A 21,050-nucleotide genomic window follows, 5' to 3' on the forward strand; every position below is an offset into this window, starting at 1 on the left:
GCTTCATGAGTCAGTAGTCCAATTTTTTAAACTCCTATGCTTAAAACTATAGCATGCCTCCTCTGAAGATACTAGCCCCCCACAATGTAGCTGATAACATGATCCATCTTTTCTGATTTTATGTGCTGGAAAAAAAAAAAAAGAAAACAAAAACAAACAATTTCCTGGAAAAAACATCCCAGATGAGGAAGCTATTTGATAAAAACTGATTAATGAAAAAATATGATGAAACCAACACATTTCTATGTCATTCAGACACAAACCTTCACATATTGTCCCACAAAATCTGTCACTTCTGCTGTGAAACAGCCTGAAGCATCCACAGGGCAAACAGGGACAGAATCTTTCTGAATGATGTTGAAGTCCATACAGACCCGATAATCATCCTGGGGAAAAGTGGAAAAGGTGGAGGGAGGGAAGAATAAAAGAGTTTATGTGTGCATGGGGCAAGAGAGGAGGGTAAAAGGAGGTAGATTTTACAGGGTAAGTTTCCAATATTCTGATGTATAAAATGTAATCAACAGTAATCCACTGAAGTTACTTCAAAGACCACACAGAAAATAACAGAGCCTTACAGTTGCACAGGGGATTATATCATCTAGCCCAGTTTAAGCAGCCATTATTTCATAGACTCCTACATATATCAGAGTATCCATTACAAGAGAAGAAAGATATTATATGAGTATTAAAACAAAATCAAATTTGATTTATAACATCAATATGTATGAACATACAGGCATGATGAAAGCAGGAGCACATACAGAAGTTAGGCATAGCATATTAAGTACTGCATGATGCTTGATATGCATATAGATTAGCATCCTGTCAAGGATCACCTGAGAGATTGCAACACTGAGCATACCTTTCCTAGATCATACCACAATGCTCAGAATACTTTTTGAGTAGTGTTTATAATTAGACCAAATGCTTATATGTAAAGCTTATGTAACAGTGCTCTGAATATTTTACTACTCAGATCACTTTTTCTTCACCACTGCAAGGAAGGCTGGTGCACTAGGTTTTCATCATGTGTTCTCCTGGCAAAATCCAACAACTATCCCAATTTAACAGATAAGGAGGCTGTGGCACAAAGAAATCCTTCACTGCAAAGTGGCAATGCTCACATTCAAAACCAAACAGCCTGGCTCTAGAGTCCAAAGTCTTAACTGCTATGCTATGCTGCCCAAATCTAAAATCAAAGAAATAATATCACAGGCCAGATAGTGAAACCACACTCTCGTTTGACTTTAAAACAAGATAGAGAGGCAATGTTCCCACCCGGGCCTATGTTTAACTCCCACTGTGATGAGGGGCTGCCTGGTATGATGCAATGTGTAGGTACCTGTCCATGAAGAAAGACCCCAAAATGTACTCACACAACAGAAAGGACAAGTCCTAAAACCCAGCAATTTGAAATATTTAGAGAACACACAGCCCCACGACTTAAACCAGCTGAGCGCAGCATTCCTGAATGGAGTTATGACAGGTCTCCGTCATGCGTAAGTATGACTCTGCAGAGGTCACAGGGTATCACCTAACAAAATGCAGTATGAGTGGTCTCTCAGAAACATTTCTACCAAATGGGATTAAAGGTTGTACTTCAGAGATCTGATCTTTTATTACCTTAACCTGCCTGGCTTTCAGGGCAGATATATGAGGTATTACAATAGTAAATAACACATGTTCACACTTTGAATTGAAAGCGTGGGCTTTGAACCAAGATGGAGCCGTAGGTAGATACATATTGCCTTCTCGCACAACCAAAAGAAGGACAACAAATTTTTTTAAAAAGTTACCCAGACCTGCCAGAAAATCAAACTTTATGGAAGTCTGACCCCCAAGGAGTTAAAGAAGAAACATTCATCCAGACTCATGGGAGGAACAGAGGCCTAGCAGCAAGGCAGTGGATGGAGGACCAGGCAGGTGAGACAGCGGCTGGAAGACTGGGTGGAACAACTGGGGAGTGAGACAGGCCACACAACCCAGGGTTCCAGTGCAGGGAAATAGAGCCTCAAAACCTCTGACTGAAAAAACCTGTAGGGGTTGAGGTGGGAGGAAAAACTCCCAGCCTCACATGAGAGTTTGTTGGAGAGACCCAAAGGGTCCTAGAAGGTACACAAACCCACCCGCCTGGGAATCGGCACCAGAAGGGCCCATTTGCTTGTGCGTAGCAGAGGAAGTGACTGAAAGCCAGTAGAGAGCAGAGCCTAGCAAGCAGCATTGTTTCCTCTCTGACCCTCCCCTACATACAGCGACAAGCAGCAGCAATGTGGGCTGCTCTGCCCTCGCAAATACCCAAGACTCCGCTCTTTACTACTTAACAGGTGCAATGAGACAAAAATGTGGCCCTAATGGAAGAACAGATCAAAGCTCCAAAAATACAACTAAGTGATGAAGAGATATCGCCAACCTATCAGATGCAGAGTTCAAAAACACTGGTAATCAGGATGCTCACAGAAATGGGTGAGTATGGTCACAAAATAGAGGAAAAAGTGAAGTCCATGACAAGTGAAATAAAGGAAACTGTACAGGGAACCAACAGTGACAGGAAGGAAACTGGACTTAAATGAACGATTTGGAGCAGAAGGAAGAAAAAAACATAAAACATATGACCAGAAAAGAATGAAGAAACAAGAATTCAAAAAAATGAGGAGAGGCTTAGGAACCTCAGGGACAATTTTAAACGTTCCAACATTTGAATTGTAGGGGTGCCAGAAGGAGAAGAGGAAGAGCAAGAAATGGAAAACTTAGTTGAAAACATGATGAAGGCAACTCCCCAATCCGGCAAAGGAAATAGACTTCCAGGAAGCCCAGGAAGGTCAGAGTCCCCAAAATGTTGGACCCAGGAAGCACACACCAAGGCACATCATAATTACATTACCCAAGATTAAAGAGAAGGAGAAAATCTTAAAAGCAGCAAGAGAAAGGGAGACAGTTAAGGAGTCCCCAAAAGACTATCAACAGATTTCTCTAAAGAAATCCTGCAGGCAAGAAGGGGCTGGAAAGAAGTATTAGAAGTCATGAAAGGCAAGGACCTACATCCAAGATGATTCTATCCAGTGAATCTATCAGCCCTTATTATATGAAATGTTAAAGAGACTCATGTAGGAAAAAGATGATAATATAAGCAGTAGAATGAAAACGAACTCACAACTATCAGTAACCGAATTTAAAACGAAAACAAACACAAACTAAGCAAACAACTAGAAGAAGAACAGATTCACAGAACTGGAGATCGCATGGAGGGCTATCAATGGGGAGGGAAGATGGGGTATAAAGGTACAGAGAATAAGAAGCATAACTAGTAGGTACAAAATAGACAAGGGGAGGTTAAGAAGAGTCTAGGAAAAGGAGAAGCCGAAGAACTTATATGTATGACCCATGGACATGAACTAAGCTGGGAAAATGATGGTGGGAGGTGGGGTGCAGGATGGAGGAGAGTAAAGGGGGAAAAATGGGACAACTGAAATAGCATAATCAATAAAATATATTAAAAAGTAAAACATAAATAGAAAACCTAAACTACAATTCAAAATCAATATTTCTTTATTTATTATCAGTGGAGCAAATATACCAGTTGACCCTAAAACTATCATAAATTAACTAAAACCTGACTAGTTCCTAAACCTCAAATAGTATTAATCAAGATTACTTTTACTCAATTTTTCTTCCATTTTCAATCATTTATTTATTTTTCAATTACAGTTGACATACAGTATTATATTAGTTTCAGGTGTATATCACAGTGATTAGACATTACGTAACTTATTAAGTGATCACCCAATCCCGTACCCATCTGACACCATATGTAGTTACTAGAATATTACTGACTATATTCCCTATGATATACTTTACATGCCCATGACTATTTTTTTGCTACCAATTTGTACTTCTTAATCCCTTCATCCTTATCCAAACCCCCAACACCCTACCATCTGGCAATTGTCAAAATATTCTCTGGCCCTGGCCAAGTGGCTTAGGTGGTAGTAGCACCGAGTGTACACCAAAAATATGCGGGTTCAATTCCCAGTTGAAACTCGTTTAAGAGGCAACTGATCAATGTTTCTCTCTCACATCAACGTTCTCTCGCTCTTAGAAAATCAATAAATATATCCTCAAGTGAAAATTTTTTAAAAAGTTATTCTGTATTTATCAGTTTGTTTCTATTCTGCCTGTTCAGTTTTTTAGATTCAATTGTTGATAGATATGTATTACCATTTAATTGTTCATATTTCTCTCAGTCCAGCTTTAACAGAAACAACAAAAGATAAATGGTGATGCCCCACTACTGTACATATCATCTCTAGTGTTCCGTCAGTTCAGGGCATTTCCTCCATAAGAAAAAAGGCTGGTCTCCCTAAACCCTGCAGGAAAGGCCTGTCCTGTCCAAAACCACATCTCAGCTAAATCTTATGTCTTTTTCTTAAAGTATGTTTTATTGATTATGCTATTACAGTTTTCCCAATTTTTGCCTCTTTATCTCCCCTTTGCCCTGCACCCACCAACTCTCTATCATTACCCTCCTTAGTTCATGTCTACGGGTTGTACATGTGAGTTCTTTGAACTGTTTCTTACCATTCTGAATGCATCCGTCTATTTTGTACCTACCAATTATGCTTCTTATTCCCTGTACCTTTCCCCCTTATTCTTCTCCCCTACTTCCCCACTGAAAACCCTCCATGTGATCTCTATTTCTGTGAATCTGTTCCTGTTCTGGTTGTTTGCTTGGTTTGTTTTCATTTGTATTTTTTCTTTTTGGTTCAGTTGTTGATACTTATGAGTTTGTTGTCATTTTCATAGTTCTGGACTGTTCACAGTTCACTGTTCATAGTTTCTGGACTATATTTCTTTGTTCCAGGACACTTGTTACGCTGTAAGGAGGCAGGGCCTTTGGTATACTCCAGGGAAGAGCAACCATCTTTGCTGCATTGTGGCATCATCTGTGGGGGAGGGGTCAGAGAGGGAAGAATACAATTCGCTTGCTTAGCTCTAGCCCCACTTTTCAATGAACTCTCGTGTGAGACTGGGAGTTTCTCCTGCAGTGGCAACCCCCATGATAGTTGACAGTTAGCTTTGAGTCTTAGTTTCCCATTCAGCCATCCCTGCCTCGCCTGTGTGGTTCACCACCTTGCTGTGGGTCTTCTCTGCATACCCGATTGCCGTTGTCCTTTGTATTGCTCTGGGTGCATGTTTCTTTAACTTTCTGGTTGTCAGAGCTCAATGAAGTTTGCTTTTCTGGCACTTCTGGTTGTTTATGGTTTTTAAAGATTGGTTGTTATCCTACTTTTGGGATAGTAGGGAAGTTTTTATCCTAGCAGGGAAGCTAAGGGTTTCTACCTATGTCTCCATCTTGGCCAGAACTCAGATCTTGTGTTTTATGCATGACAATTATAAAAGAGGGGTTTTGTTGCTCTTATGGCTGTATACTGTTGTATGACCCAGTGCTCACTTTTGCTTATAGGAATGTTCTTTGCTTTTCTGAACATCAGGCTTGAGGATATCATTGTCACGGTTCCAGTCAGCTGGGCACACTTTCCTATGTTTGTTAGTGAACTGGAAAGCCTGAACCAGTCTCAAATTCTCATCAGAGTGGTCAATAGTAAAGTTGTTTATGCTGATCTGGGAAAGGATACCTTTATCAGCCTTCAAGACCCCATCATGCTGAACAATGGTGCACTTGAGGTTTGAAACCAAGGAAATGTTCATGGGTCCTGGTCCTCCTTATTTCTTGGGTGAGTCGATCCATGCCAGGTGACAGAAGGGAAAAGCCACACAAGCACCAATCACTTTGTAGTTGAGTTTCTTGAATTCTTCTGCCCAATCTCTGGAAGCAATGATATCCATGGGGCACACAAAGGTAAAGTCAAGAAGGTAAAAAAGAACACAATATATTTTCCTCTGTAGTAACATAGGCTGATGGCTTTGAACAGTGTCCAATTTTACCATTTCCTCAAGTCATCTTGCTATCAGCAGCTGTGAGACAGAAATACAAAGACCAAATGGTAGGAAGATGCACAACGCCTGTTCATTCATATTTCTGAGTTTTCCTTCTTCTTAAAGAAGACCTTTTAACAAGTCACATAACATAGATTTGGTAGTGATGAGCTTTTAGCTTTTTCTTCTGTGAGAAACTTTTTACCTGTCCTTTGACTCTAAATGATAGCTTTGCTGGGTAGTGTAATTTTGGTTTGTAGGTCCTTGCTTTTCATCACTTTATTTTATGCTAATCCATTCTGGCCTGCAAGGTTGAGTAATCACCTGACAGTATTATATGAGGTAGTTCCCTTATAGGTACGTAATTGCTGAAAAGATTCTATCTTTAGTCTTTCATTCTAATTATGATATGACTTGGTATGGTGTGGGATTCTTTGAGTTCATCTTGTTTGGGACCTTCTGTGCTTCCGGGCCTTGTATGTCTATTTCCATTACCAGATTGGGGAAGTTTTCTGTCATTATTTTTTACAATGTGTTTTTATTTTCTCTTCTTCTTCTAGAACCCCCATGATGCAAATATCGTTATGCCTGAATGTAGGGGACTGGTTTGTTTTGGTCTGGTAAATGTGGCTCAACTCTGTATGAAAAACCTACAGAAGTGACGCGGTTGGCAGGAGCCAGACCTCAAACCGGGATTTCCCCATGGGAATCAGGCCTAGAAAATGCATACAGACTATTATGGCTTGCTCTTGCTACAACTCCCTCACCCTGGTCTAAAACAGTGCTGTATATGTTTATTGCCTGTCTTCAAGGTAGTTTCCAAAGCCTGTGTAAATTTTCCCAAGGATGGCGCTAATCAGTTCTCTGCCTTTCCCTTCTGCGTTTGTTATTTTCATTTCCTTGATTGTATCTAAAATGTAGACAATATTCTATGTAATAGACAATAAATCCTTCTTTGATGTAAACCCTGAGAAAACAATAAAAGTCTGTCTAAGCAAGGGTTGGTGCACTCTCCTCGTGAGAGACTGGCCATGCCATCCCCTTTTCTCCACAGGATTGCTGTAGCCTGAGCATTGTTTTCATCTTAAGTCACAACAGGCAGACTCTGTGGGCCAGAGTCTGCCACACCTGAAGTTATCCCAGAGGCTCCTTACACTATGCTAATTTTTTGGATTCTTTTTTCTGTTCTAATTGTGTATTTTGCTCCTTATATTCAAAATTGCTGATGTGATTCTCAGCTTCATCTGTCCTACTGATTCCCTGTAAATTTTTCATGTCAGTTAGTGTATCCTTCTTTTCAGACTAGTTCTTTTTATGCTCTTGAGGTTCTCGCTAAGTTCAGTATTGTTACAACTAATGTTTTGAATTCTGCATCTAGCAGACTGCTTGTCTCCATTTTGTTCAGTTCTTTTTCTGGAGTTCTGTTCTTCCATTTGAATGTCTCATTTTAGCAGCCTTCCAGTGTTCGTTTCTACGTATTAGGTAGAGTTGCTATGTCTTTTAAGCTTTGTAGAGTAGCCTACTATAGTAGGTATTCTCTAGGGTCGAATGGCATAGACTCCCTAGTCACCTAAGCTGGGACTTGAGGTGCACCCCGTTAGCCTTGATTGCTTTGGCACATCAATGAGAGGGATCTACCCTCAGGCCAATCAGCTGCCAAGGACTGCCTGTGACCATTGACCACCATGGAGGACTAGCTGCACAGGTCCCCACCCCAGAGAGCCAGGCTTACTTCAGCAGGGCTCCAGTGCCACCCCTTGAAGTGAGTCCACCCCTTGAGCGTGTCACTTGTTGAGGTGGTTTGATGGTGATGCTTCATTGTGGTCTGAAGTATCCACTAGGTATGCTGGCCTTCTGGGAGGTGCAGGCCAAGGTCAGCCACTGACTCTATTCTGCGCAGGTTCACCTGGCATAAGCTACAAAGCAATCTACAGCTGGCTGCGATTTGTGCTGGACTTGGAGGTGCCCAGGCAAGGCCAAGCTGTGAGGTAAGGTTGGCTGCCACTTGTGCCAGGCCATGGCCACGGCCACTTAGTGAGAGGTATGGGGCATGCTGAGGCCCAGATGCTGCTTGTTTTAGAGATTTTTAGGAAAATCTGAAGCATAAGTCAGGACACGTCATTGGTATGGAAAAGGCACAGGAAACAGCTTAGGTGAGTCTGAAAGCTGGATGGAGTAGGGTATCAGGGAATCACCAGGGCAGGGCTGTGTGAGCCAGGCTTATGGAGTCTCACAGATGGTGCTTGCTGTGAGAGAAGGGCTCATCTGTCAGCACTTCTGTCTGGGACAAAACTGTCCCCTCAGCTCTCATCTTGATGCCAGACAATTCAGTTTCTTTCTATATGTCCCTGGTGTTTTTCAAGCTACTGCCCCAGCACAGAAGGTCAAATAGAATGAGTTTGAGTAATTCCATGCACAGGCCCTTTAACAGGAATGGCCTGGGACTTCAGAAGCCCTCTGTCTCCCTCAGCCTTAACCTTCACTGGTTTTCACAGCCAGAAGTCATGGGGATTTGTCTTCCTGGCACTGGAACCCTGGTCTGGGGGTGGGGCCTGGTGTGGAGCTAGGACTCTTCACTCATCAGGGGGAACATCCGCAGCTGAGACATCCCTCCTGATTTTTATCTGCCACAGGTGATTGTGGGACCTGCCCATTCTGTCTCTGCCCCTCCTAACAGTCTCAGTGATGTGGTTTCTTCAATTCTGTAGTTGTAGGACTTTTATTCACCAAGATTTCAAGTGGTTCTGAATGATGGTTGTTCTGTAATTTAGCTGTAATTTTGATGTACTTATGGGAGTAAGTGAGTACAGGTTCCACCCAATTTGAATAGTGAACAGGTTGGTGATAATAAGTAATTGGTAGTTTTACTGGTTTTAACATTATCATGGTAGTTATATTAAAAATAAAATTTCTCATCAATCATAGACATATACTGAAGAATTTGCAGACAAGGATATGATGTTCAGGATTTGTTCCAAGAAAGTCCAGTTTAAATAAAAGCATGGGGGAAGAGGACGGATTAAGATAGATAAAACAGAATTCCCAAAATGTTGATTAATTGATGGAGCTGAATGATATAAACATATGGATTTATTATAATTTTTTACTTTTTTAATGAAGATTTCCATATTAAAAATATCTACCGACTTTAAATATGAAAGTGAGCAATGGAAAAGACTAGCTTATCACCCCCATCACTGATAAAATGATCAAGCAGAGAGGTTTGTGTAGGTCCCCAGTAACTGCTACACTGGCAGTAGTAACTGTGTATACTCCTGTAGCATCATGCACTCTATTAAACACTCTTTGTAGAAGAGTATTCCATTTAGTCCTTCTAGGTCTCAGGACAGGCAGGTACTATACCTGTTACAGAAAAGGAAAACGAAATCGAGACAGGCCAACTAACTTACCCAGGGAGTGCCTATTACTGCAGGGCTTCAACTTAAAGATCTGGTTAGCTTTAAAACACGTACCCTTAACCTGTAAACTCTACTATTTTATTCATATAAAATTATATTACAAGGACATTTTCAGAAAAATTGCTTTGGGCAAAATATAAAAATAACCATACCCTTTCCCCTTCTAATCACACGGTAGGTATTTAGTCAAGAAAAAGCAGAACCTTTCTGAAGTCTGATTAATCATGGTGACTGCACGACAGTGTGCCCTTGTTAAAACTCACAGAACTGCATACTATAAAGAGCAAAATGTAATGCATATAAATTATGAGTGAATGAAAACACAGCTTGCTTTTTACAAAGACTAAATGCCCTTAGCCCACCATTTTTTAGAGATTAACTCAGGGTGAAAAGAAACTGCAGACGTATTTTATAAGCCAAAAAGGCTGATCCCATGGCTTAAGAAGAGTGGTGATCAATACACATGCACGAACATGAGGACAATGACTTAGTGGGCACTGAAATTGACTTCTTATAATTATAATGGCAAGATCTGTATTACTCACTGCGCCAAAGTAAGGAGCTTGATGTACAACCCCAGTGCCTTCTTCCTCCCTCACATAGCTGTCAACAAGCACAGTAAAAGCACCATTCTCTTTACACTGGAAAAGAAAACATTAGCAGGACTAAAGGATGAAACTGTACCATAACATAATATTAATTTGATAACAGCTTTTAGAGCTTGAAAAACTTTTAACATGTGAAATTCTTTTCAGCAACAGAAATGGCAGTAATTCATATGGGAAGGAAACATGTCAATTCTATACAGTAGTTCATGAATAATCATTCAATACTTACAAATGAAATAGTTATCTAAAGACTTGCAGAGAAAATTTTCTAACTTTTTTAGTATGACACTGGGCCTTTTGATTAGTTCTCCTGGACTGATCCCCCACTCCAAACTACCCTCACACTCAGCATGCCCTTTAACATAATCTCACAAAATATACTCCTTAAACTATTCCTTCCCGATATATAGCTCACCCTTGAACAATGCGGGGGTTAGAGGCACCGACCCTCATGCAGTGGAAATCTGGGTTTAACTTCTGACTCTGCAATTCACCCTTCCCATCCTTGAATTCAACCAACCACAAACTGAACACCATTTTTTCAATCTGCACTTGGGAATGCAAAAAAGTGTTTTTTATCCATGGTTGGTTAAATAAAATCGATGTATAAATGTACTGGCACCTTGTTTAAGCATCAGCTGTATTTTCAATCACTGCATACACTTCACTTTTCTTTCCATTTCAAGTCCAGCTCAAGGCATTCAGTTGTAAAAGGCAAAACTTGAAAGATGTGGAATGGGGGAGCCAAGAGCTATCATTTCTATCTCTAAATATTCTACACTAAGGTAACCCTGATGGGTAATGTTTCCAATTTTATTTCCTTTGCAATAACAATAAAGCTAGGTTGATACATATAAGGTTATAGACCTACTTTTTCTCAGATCGTCATCTCTTAACATTTTATTTCACATACCCTTTCTTTTAGCCCAACTAAAACCCTTTGTTTTCTTATCTGCCTTTGTAAAAAAGTACTTTCAGAAATGATTTTCACAATGAAAACTATAATCCCGAAAAAAAAAAAAAAAAAGGCATTAGTACTTCCAAGTTTTAAAGATATTCTGGTTGCATGTGAATTTCACAAGTGAACTCAGAACAAAGATAAAATGGCTTGCACAAATCACACAAACAGCAATGAAGCCGGACCTGAAACAAAGTCACTTGGGTCCAAATACAATAGCATTTTCAACTCTTTAACTGTTTGGCACATGCTTAAAACAAAACATGAAAAATAACCATAAATTTTAATTGCTGTAACCCAAATCACCTGTAAATGTCTTTGGTGTGGTATCACAGGTACTGGGGTGTGTCTTCAATGATATAAACATGGAGAGAGAATATGTATGTTCTTACAGTCAGATGTAGGGAACACAAAGGTACCTTACTGTTTATAACTATACCGAGAACCTCCACACTGTATTCCTATCTCTGGGTCCAGCTCTGGATCTTGCCTCGCTGAGGCTGAGATTGGTCAGAGGTCACTACGGTGCTGTACACACGTACTCTCACAGCTCTCATTTAATATGTCAGAACATGTGTATTTTAGGTACACATCAAACGATTTTGTCCTAAGTCAAAGAATTTGTAGAGTCTGTGTAGCATTTACAGAAGGTTCCAGAAATTTCCAGAAGCTAAGTGAATGGATAGGTCTTACTCATCTTAACCCTATGTACTAAGTGCATGTTCCAATGACTTAACCCAAAGTTCCTATCTAGGGTGTCCATGTACATTTTCTGAGAGGGTTTAGCTTTCTTCAACTTCTCAGTCGAGTCTATAATTCAGAAAGTTTACGAGTCACTCACCTAGTGGAAGAGTTTTAAGACAAGAACAAATAAAACATAAAACAAATTAAGATTCGTGAGAGAAGAATGTAGTAATGGCATGTTTCAGAAGGAGAAACCAAAGAGGCATTTCAGAAAATACTTTTTCAGATGGCATCTAAGTTCAGCTTTGAAGAGTGACTTGAACTTGAGCTGGTATGACATTACAGAAAGGTGAAGGGCATTTTAAACAGAAGAAAAAGTTAATGAAAACAAAGGCAGGAAGGAAGAAAAAGGGTTTTTGACTGAAGCAAAAGATATGTTAGGTGATGTGACTAAGAAGCGGGTTTGCCTCATGCCTAGTGGAGAACATATGGCGAGAAATAGGCTGGCAAATGAAACAACTATAGGCTCACAGGGAGGGATCAAATCAGGAAACATGTAGGGATATCCATCAGCAGCAACACGTAATGAGGGAAAGGGCCACTAGTTAGGAGACTAGAAACATAGGAAAACACTCAAAGAGCATGACAGTGAAAAGACAGATGTAAGCAACATTGTGGACAGAGCCCAAATGACAGAGGCCATCTGCATTAAATTAAGCAAATTCTGTTACTGCACTGAAACACAACAGAAGGTAAGTAAATGTTTTATCCTGGGCTCTGATGTAAGGTTTTGCTGGCTAACAATATGCCTAACTGAGTATATTTCTTCCATAATATGTGAAGCCAGGTCTGAATCAGTTTACTCTAAGACTTATAAATAAGGACCAATTTCTGATGACCTTGTTCTTTTGGTGGTGGTTGGGTTTGCAACTATAGCTATAAATTCTGTTGTCAGAAAATGAAAACTACATAAAACAGCTTTATGACTCCTAAGAAAAGTTACTAAATTAATGAGCTCTGTTGTAGTACCCAGATTGAAACACCTACCTAGTCAATTTCCATTAAATGAACTATTTTTTTTAAAGATTTTATTTATTTTTAGACAGAGGGGAAGGGAGGGAGAAAGAGAAGGAGAGAAATATCAGTGCCTGGTTGCCTCTCCCGCACTCCCCACCAGGGACCTGACACATAACCCAGGCGTGTACCCTGACTGGGAATAAAACTGACCCTTTAGTTCCCATGCTGGCACTCAATCCACTGAGCCACACCAGCCAGGGCTGAACTGTTTATTTTTTTACACAGTTTTGAGTACTAGCCTAAATTTGTGGGAGGGAAAAAACCCTCAAACAATCCCTCATATTCCTGAGAGATATGTACACTAGAAACAATAAATATATACAAATATATCTTATCAAAAGTAAGTGATGTCTTATGTAATTTGAGAAAAGTATTTTTAAAGTCCCTATAGGATTTTAATGATTAGAACAAGGAAATACTAATAGAACTTAATTCTGTTAATACTAGACTTTTTGATTCAGGCACACTCATGCAAACAATATAATAACGAGACCGCTTCAGTTACCATTATATTTGTTCCAGTTATCAATATAATACAAGGGCTGTGAAGAACCACTACGGTAGTGCTCCCTAAGCTCACCTTTACAAAATAATCAAACAGGGGCCTGTATTTCTTGCCCTTGAGATAGGCACCAGGAAACCTAGAAAAAAAGAGAAAGGCAAACTTACAATTATATTTAGATCACCAAAGAAATTAGGTTGGAGCCTCATGAAATCACCACTCCCTTCTCATTTATATGTTCCTTAGTCATAAATGTTGGCACATGCAAGTAATGGTATTAGTAACTTAAAGCTAAACTTGCATTATACAAGCTTTTGGGTAATAAAGTTATTTTATTTTTTAAAACTAAAGACACACATGCATAAATAAATGATTTGTATATTTACCTTTCCAGGATCTCATAGTCACTCTCCAATTTAAAGAGGGCTGGTAATCTGGCTTCCATTAAAATGAGTGATTTTCCTCTGACAACATCTATGAGACCAATAGAAAAAGTGGACTTCAGTGATATTCACACTGTGTCTTATTCTAAAGACATGAATCAGCATAGCTTTCCCTCCAGTGGCTCCTTTATCACCTGTAACCAGTGTGCTCAGCACTCACAGAGAAACACTGCAAAGAACACTACACACTTCTTTCTGGATACTAAAAAGACAGAAACACTGAAAGCTGTTAGGCAGCTCATGAATTATTGTAAATTGCACCTCTACCCATTTTTAGTAAACTGATCTTTATTTTATCCTACCAAAGGTAATATATATGTGGCTGATTCAAAGTCATTAACAAACTAAGAAGTTCACAAATAAAAGTCCCCTGTAATCTTATTTACCCTTAGGTACTACTCACCATATATTTGAGTGCGTGTCTCCAGGTATTTTTCTATGTATATAGTAACATACATATTATGTGAATGGGTGACTTTTAAAAAATAATTGTGGGTCCTGGCTAGTGTGGCTCAGTGGACTGAGTGCCAGCCTGCAAAACCAAAGGGTTGACAGTTCGATCACCAGTCAGTGCACATGCCTGGGTTGCGGGCCAGATTTCTAGCAGGAGGCACATGCAAGGCAACCAGACATTGATGTTTCTCTCCTTCTCTTTCTCCCAACCTTCCCCTCTCTTTAAGAATAACAATAACAACAACAATAATAATTATTATTATTGTAGAATATAACTCAATATAGTTTTAAAATTTATTTTTACATATCATACTATGAACAACTGTTTACACTGGGATACTGAGTATTCTAGCATGTTTCTTTGTATTCTTATTAAAAATGGAGGACTTACCCTAAAAATAGAAAAGCTGGAACAATTATAAAAACATTTAAAATTTAATAGATACTGAAAAACTGCCGTATAAAAATTTAAAACTCCCACCTATAAAGTATGACATACCTAAGAATTTATTCAAGCCTATGACATACATACAATTCACCATAAGAAAAATGAGAATATGAATCTCCGTGAAGGCCTCTGAAATTCATTGACAAACTGCTGTATATAATTTGACACCAGTCCTGATCTCACAGGTACTCATTACAAGTGGAGTCTACATTTTCTGAATTAAAACTCAGAATACATAGTCCACCAAGTACAAAAGGCAGGCAGAGTGACATGATTGAAATCTCAGTCAGATGGCTCCTTAGACTGTCAGGCTCACTACAGAATGGCTGTCTCACAGGTGAAACAGGGAACTTAAAATGGAGAAGCAGCCAGGCTGTGTGTGCAAACAGCTCTTTCCTAGCAAGTATCATAAGAAACCAACTCTTGGTCCTATCCACTCCCAAGACATAGGTAAATAATAATTACCTGTTTTCTGACCCCCAATTCTCTCTATTCCTTTATCAGTATTCCCCTCTTGCCAACAAAAGCTATTGTGGGTTACGCTGATTGTCACGTAAGGTGGTTTCTTTTTTCTGTTTTTCTTTTCTACTCTTGCTTCACCACCTTCCCTCATAAAGTATCAAAACCCTAAAGGTTCCAATCTTCTATTTTCATGTAAGTATCTTTGAAATGGCCTCACTGAGACTGTGGTTAACTCTCTACCAGGGAATTTTTGAAAGACGCAAAGTCAAGTTTTGATACAAATTCTGTGATCCTCAGGCAGGAGACAGCATAGCAATGGAGGAACTCTGAGACTGCACTGCTGTTGCTGAGTATACTGTCCTGGTTGCCAGGAAATGCCTTTTAGTATCTGGGTAGAGACCATGCCTGTGCACAAAACTTCACTGGTAGTTAATGAAAAGAATAAAGTCAGTGCCATTTGCTATCGTGGCACCATTTGCCAAGCAGGCCTATGACCTTGTTAAACATGACCGCCATTTTTCTCTTCTGAGCTTGTCCCCAGGACTGGAAATTACTGGAAAGCAAGAATAGAACTAATTGCTCCCTACAGTCACAGGCATAAGATTACATTGGAATACACTGCAGTCTCATGTTACGATGCCCCAATGAAACGAGGTGCAAAGTGGAAATATTCCCCACATTCCAAAGTTGGAGAATGGGGGAGGGGGGTGATACGGAGGTTAAGATACTTTTCATAACAATGGCAAGTTAATAGCTAGTTGATAGCTGTGCTGCCAATCCAGGTAAAAGGTCTACTTGACTTTCAGACTTAGCCTGGGGAGCTTATACAGTGCCTGCAGGAGAAGGCAGGCTCCTGTGTCATGGGGTACTCTTGACTAAAGATGGCAGCTGAAAGAGGTAAAAGATACGGGGTAACTGGCAAAAGTAGCACATTGTAGGATGAGCCACATACGAGGTTACATAGGATACTCTGGGTCAGCATTTAAAAAATAAGAGCAGGCTCAGAGAGAGGAAGGGAAGCAGCAGTGAGGTTTCAAAGGGCATAGAAGAACTGCCTAACTGGCCATGAGGTCAGCAGTGATTGGCAGCCATGAAGAAGGAGCCAGGGGAATTTCAGCCATGAGGTCTGAGAAAGAAAACGGCAAGCAGCTATGCAGTTTATAGTGAAGCAGTCCACCATGAGGTTGGTGTGAAAGGTAGAAGCCATGCTGGCCAGGAGTTACGATCCTGCCTTGCCGCCCAGGGTAGTGAGGAGTAGCCATGCTGGCTGAGGAAAGTGTAAGAGAGCTGACTGAGCTAGGTGGGAACCTGCTGAACCAAGCATGGATTCGTGACAGATGCCTAGAATGCTGACTTCTGCTTCTCTGAAGGACATACAGAGAGGACTCTCTCTTGGGAGATGTGACTCCCAGGACTCCACCATGATCCAGTGTAACCTGGCACATGTTTTCCTGGACTACTACATGGAGGCTAAGAACAACATACCCCATATCCTGAAGGAGAGAGCTGCTGCAAGAGAATGGTGACTCTGAAACACACGAGTGCATGCACATGCCAGAGAGAATGGAGAATTGTTTGCACAGCTGGCTTATGAACAGATAAGGATATGGGGAATTTGGGGCATGTTTTTGGCTCATCACCTGATGGGGAGCAAGGAAAGTGCTGGGTCTCGTGGGAGAACAGGGCTCAGAGCAGGAATGCTCCCAGCCCATCCCCTGAGGTTAGAATCCTGCAAATAAAAACCTGTCTCCTTCAACACTGATCATTGGGTTATGCACCAAGGTGACACATGGACAGGTCCCAGTTTGCTCGATTACACCAACAGCTCAGGGGCCACAAAACAACAACTTCCTGGTCTTTTCTAATCCAATAAAAGCTCAAAGCCCCTACCTCTCAATTCTGGAGCATCTCTCCATACCATGCCCCTCTCCTTTCTTGGAAAGTGAATAAATACTTTACTCTCTGCACTTTATTCTTTGTGATCTCTTTCACATCCCATGTCACTGACTACTTAACAGTTAACCCATCTCACCCCACTTACTGTACTTTCCAGAGTATAATACACTGTTGTATATTAATGTGCACCCATGTTTTTGGCCCAATTTCAGGAAAATAAACTTTTGTTTTAGTTTTTGTGTTTATTTATTTTTAAGTTACTTGATTTTTATATTATTAAAGAAATTTTAGCATTTATTTTTGAACATATTGTGGTACAAGGAATTTTCTGTTACAAATAATTACAAAAAACAAGAACAGATATAAGTGCATTCCAGGCACTACCCTTGCATAATGCACATCTTTATTTTTCCCTCAAAAATTTGGGCAAAAAGTGTGCATTATACACAGCAAAATACTGTGATTGCTATGCTATTATAATGAATTAACATAGCTGCTTGATCCTAGAGATGGCAATCAAGGATATCGTGGGAAAGGCACCAGAGCACAAGCTTAAAGGTTATATAACTAATTAAGCATGTGCAGCAAGAAGCCCACAAAAATTAAACAAAAGAATTCACCTTTTCCTCTCAGGTCCACAAAATGAGACAAAAGATTCAGAAAAACTCCTGTCCGGTATCTCTTGGGAAGAAGTGGGTCAGTTCCTTGTTGGCAAAGGAGGTGACCCATTCTTCTATTTCAGGAGCGTACTTTATAAATCACACTAACTGCACGCCACTTTGTTGGTTAAGAGATACACTTTCTTTAATAAACCTTGCATGGTACACATAACCTTGTGTGTGTACTCAGTCCAATTTATTGGTGGCGACTACCAAGGGCCTAAAGCTGCATTCATCAGCATCAATATTAGAATTCATAATAAACACATATTTTGTCTTAGTCCCCTGTTCTGGCAGAGCTGCTAAAACACTTTGAGTTTCTCAAGTGACGAGAGACTTGTAACCTACCCTAGTTCCATGGGGAAAGAAGCTGTGCTTGGGACCCTTTAAACCTCACCCTATAAACTTCTTCATATGTGTAGCCTTCATAATATCCTTTTATAACACACTGGTAATCTAATAAATACAATGTTTCTCTGAGTTCTGAGAGTCACTTCAGTAAATTAATCGAACCTGAGAAGAGATGGTGGGTCAGTCAGAAGCACAGGTTAAGAACCTGGACTTGGAACTGGAGTCCGAAGAAGGGGTATGATGGTGGGGACAGTGTTGTAGGACTGAGACCTTAATGGTGGGATCTGATGCTAACTCCAGATAACTAGTATTTAAACTGACTAAATTGCTTGGTGCTATTTAAAAAAACATGCATTAGAGATTCTTAATAATGATGAAATGCCACCTCTCTGAATCTCAGGAACTTCACTTATAACAGGAGCATGATGTACAGAGGTGTACTAAAATCTGAAAATTGTAAGAAATTTTTACTTTTAATATCTTTGTACTATGCTACTTTGTGTGTTATATTTTCAATCTGTTGAAGAGAAAACAAGAACCAAAATGGCCTTAGTCATTCTAAAAAGCCCATGATACCAAACCAAGGTTTATTATTTGACCTAACTGCTGTTTCAATCTCTCCTAGAAAATCTACAGTTATTTGGTCAACATCAATGAGTTAATCTGTGGAATAGGTTCTCACCAGCCCTCCACCAGAAAAAAAAAGAGGCAATCTGCATAATAAAAAACATTTGCTGTGAGCTTCCCCTAAAAACAAAAACAAACAGCCCTGGCTGGTGTGTCTCAGTGGATTAAGAGCTGGCCTGCAAACCAAAGGGTCTCCTGTTCAACTGCTAAATTGCGGGCCAGGTTCCCAGGTCAGGGCACACAAGAGGCAAGCACACACTGATGTTTCTCTCCCTCTCTTTCTCTAAAAATGAACAAACAAAATCTTAAAAAAAAAAAATAGCTCCCCCTGAAACTTAGATGTCCTGGTCTAAAAAGAATCTTTCTCCTTTCTCTTTCCCTTTCCCCTTCCCTTCCCTTTCTTTTCTTTTCCTAATAGCTCCCCTTACCTCATCCTCTTCCTTTAAAAAAAATCTTACATTTTGCATAACCCTTAGCAGTACTCTTTTAGTTGCTAACTGGTATACTGTCCACTTAATAAGGCCAATTAGACCTTCAAATTTATTTGGCTAAATATTGTTCTTTAACAGATTAGGAAAAAAACCCCTCTTTTAGAGGTTATTGTTCTGACTGAGCCTAACACATTTTAAAAACTTCTATTTTTACTCCAAAAAGAAATGAAACTTTCATTTTTTCCCAAAATGTTAGTTATTTTATTCATATTGATCATAAGTAACCAGGCTCACACTTACCTTTAATCTTTACATACTGCGAATCTGGATTAACACAGAGGGCAAGGTTGCTAGGGAGAGTCCAGGGAGTACTTGTCCAAGCAACCAAAGATACATTTTCATCTTCCTCCAAAGGGAAGGTTACAAATACTGAAGGGTCTTGAACATCCTGAAATAAAATGAAGACAAAATCTATAACAGACATGGAAGGAAAAGAAACTAATCCTAAAGAGTAAAATAAACTGGTATTCAGAATAAACTGAACTTTTAAAACACCTCTTGCCATATTTATAAAAATAAAATAGCAAGAAAATCAAATATATATTCTAATACACTTTAAAAGTTTTAACAATTACACACTGCAAAATGGCATTCGATCAATGGACTGCAGATACAACGGCGGTCCCATAAAGATTATAACAGAGTTGAAAAATTCCTATAGGACAGGCTAGTAATGCCATAGCTTTCCTTAGGTTATAAGGCAATGCATTACATAGTCGTAGTAGCACTGTGTTACAAGTGCCTACAATATTCAGTATAGTAACACATTGTATAGCTTTATAGTCTAGGAGCTGTAGGGCAAAAGACTATGTCATCCCAAAGTATATCTATTTTGGATAAGAATTACTTTAGGTCAATTAAAGAAAGAGCAGAAAGGGGAGAAGCTCTGAAAATCTAGTAGACATTTGCCTTTGCAAAAGACATTTACATTTGTAAAGGAAGTCTCCATCTGTAAGTTTCTCCTCTTCATGTGTCAGGAAGTGGAAGACCTTATCTTTAGATACCCTTATCAATAAAGAAGACAACTCGGTAAATCTGCATAGCAACCTTACTTTTGTTTTCTGTGATTTTCCTGGTAACTTACCATAACTGACTCCCACCACCCCTAATATCTCTTACATAACTTGAGCAAAAGATGTTATTTTAAGGTGGCTTCTGCGTTTCTTCAAGTTACTCAGATTTCCTGGGTCCCTCCCACATATAGAAGAGCTACACATACTATTAAATGCCTTTGTTTTTCTCCTGTGAATCTGTCTTTTATTACAGGGCTGTCTTAGCCAAGAGGCCAGAAGGGTAAAGGGAATTTATTTTTCCTTCCCTACAGAGCAATAAGCTATATATCATATAGTCTAGCTGTGCAGTATGCTATTCCATCTAAGTTTGTGTTAAGTGCACTCTGATGTTCTCACAAGGATAAATTCAACTAACAGATCCTTAAATGGAGCAGGGCTGTAGTCACAAATAACACATTCTAAGTGTATCAAGAGATATATATATAGTGGGTTTCACTATTACAATGAACTATTTTATAATACAACTATAAAGTAATATGCCAATAAAGTAACTTTTACCTCTTTCCCCTCCTGTTTCCCTCTTCCCTTGACATAAAAGGCTGAATCCTGCACTTTCTTAATATGGTTCTTAGGATGCTAATCTGCCATCGTTTTGGCTTGCTGGCTTTCTGAATAAAGTCGCTTTCCTTGCCCCAACACCTTATCAGTCAACTTATTGCCTATTGTGTGGCAAGGGGCAGAAACTTATACTTGGCTGCAAATAATAACTCAGCTCATAAAGAAAAGAATAACCTTAGTGGGTAACCAATACACATTCAGAGAATTGTAACCGAGCAGCTTGGGGTCTGTGTTTGTGAACAAACATAACACAGAAATAGGTGAGGAAAGAAAGAGGTTTTTATTAACAGGTACCAAATTTGAGGGGACTGGGAGCATCCCTACTCCAAGTCAACCTCTTTCACAAAACACAGAAATTCCCTTGTTGCCAGAACAGAAACCCAAATTGATGCCCAGAAGTTACCCAT

The 21,050-nt window shown here is 39.6% G+C and overlaps 1 protein-coding gene and 1 pseudogene across 3 annotated transcripts in view; both read right to left on the bottom strand.

The window, feature by feature from the left end:
- The window catches only part of IARS1 (isoleucyl-tRNA synthetase 1), a 109,727-nt gene that overhangs the window by 65,686 nt on the left and 22,991 nt on the right, over positions 1-21,050 (bottom strand). For all 3 annotated transcript variants that reach the window (XM_045844731.1, XM_045844729.1, XM_045844730.1), the window contains 5 exons: positions 19,253-19,400; positions 13,569-13,656; positions 13,261-13,321; positions 9,899-9,994; positions 264-386 (listed from right to left, as the gene is read on the bottom strand). In XM_045844731.1, the coding sequence (XP_045700687.1) occupies positions 264-386; positions 9,899-9,994; positions 13,261-13,321; positions 13,569-13,656; positions 19,253-19,400 (516 nt within the window). The remainder of the gene's footprint in view (positions 1-263; positions 387-9,898; positions 9,995-13,260; positions 13,322-13,568; positions 13,657-19,252; positions 19,401-21,050) is intronic.
- LOC123822669 lies at positions 5,446-5,927 on the bottom strand (annotated as a pseudogene).

This window comes from Phyllostomus hastatus, unplaced genomic scaffold, assembly GCF_019186645.2.
Source record: "Phyllostomus hastatus isolate PE091 unplaced genomic scaffold, TTU_PhHast_1.1 phas_contig_41, whole genome shotgun sequence".
In the NCBI taxonomy this organism is placed as follows: Eukaryota; Metazoa; Chordata; class Mammalia; order Chiroptera; family Phyllostomidae; genus Phyllostomus; species Phyllostomus hastatus.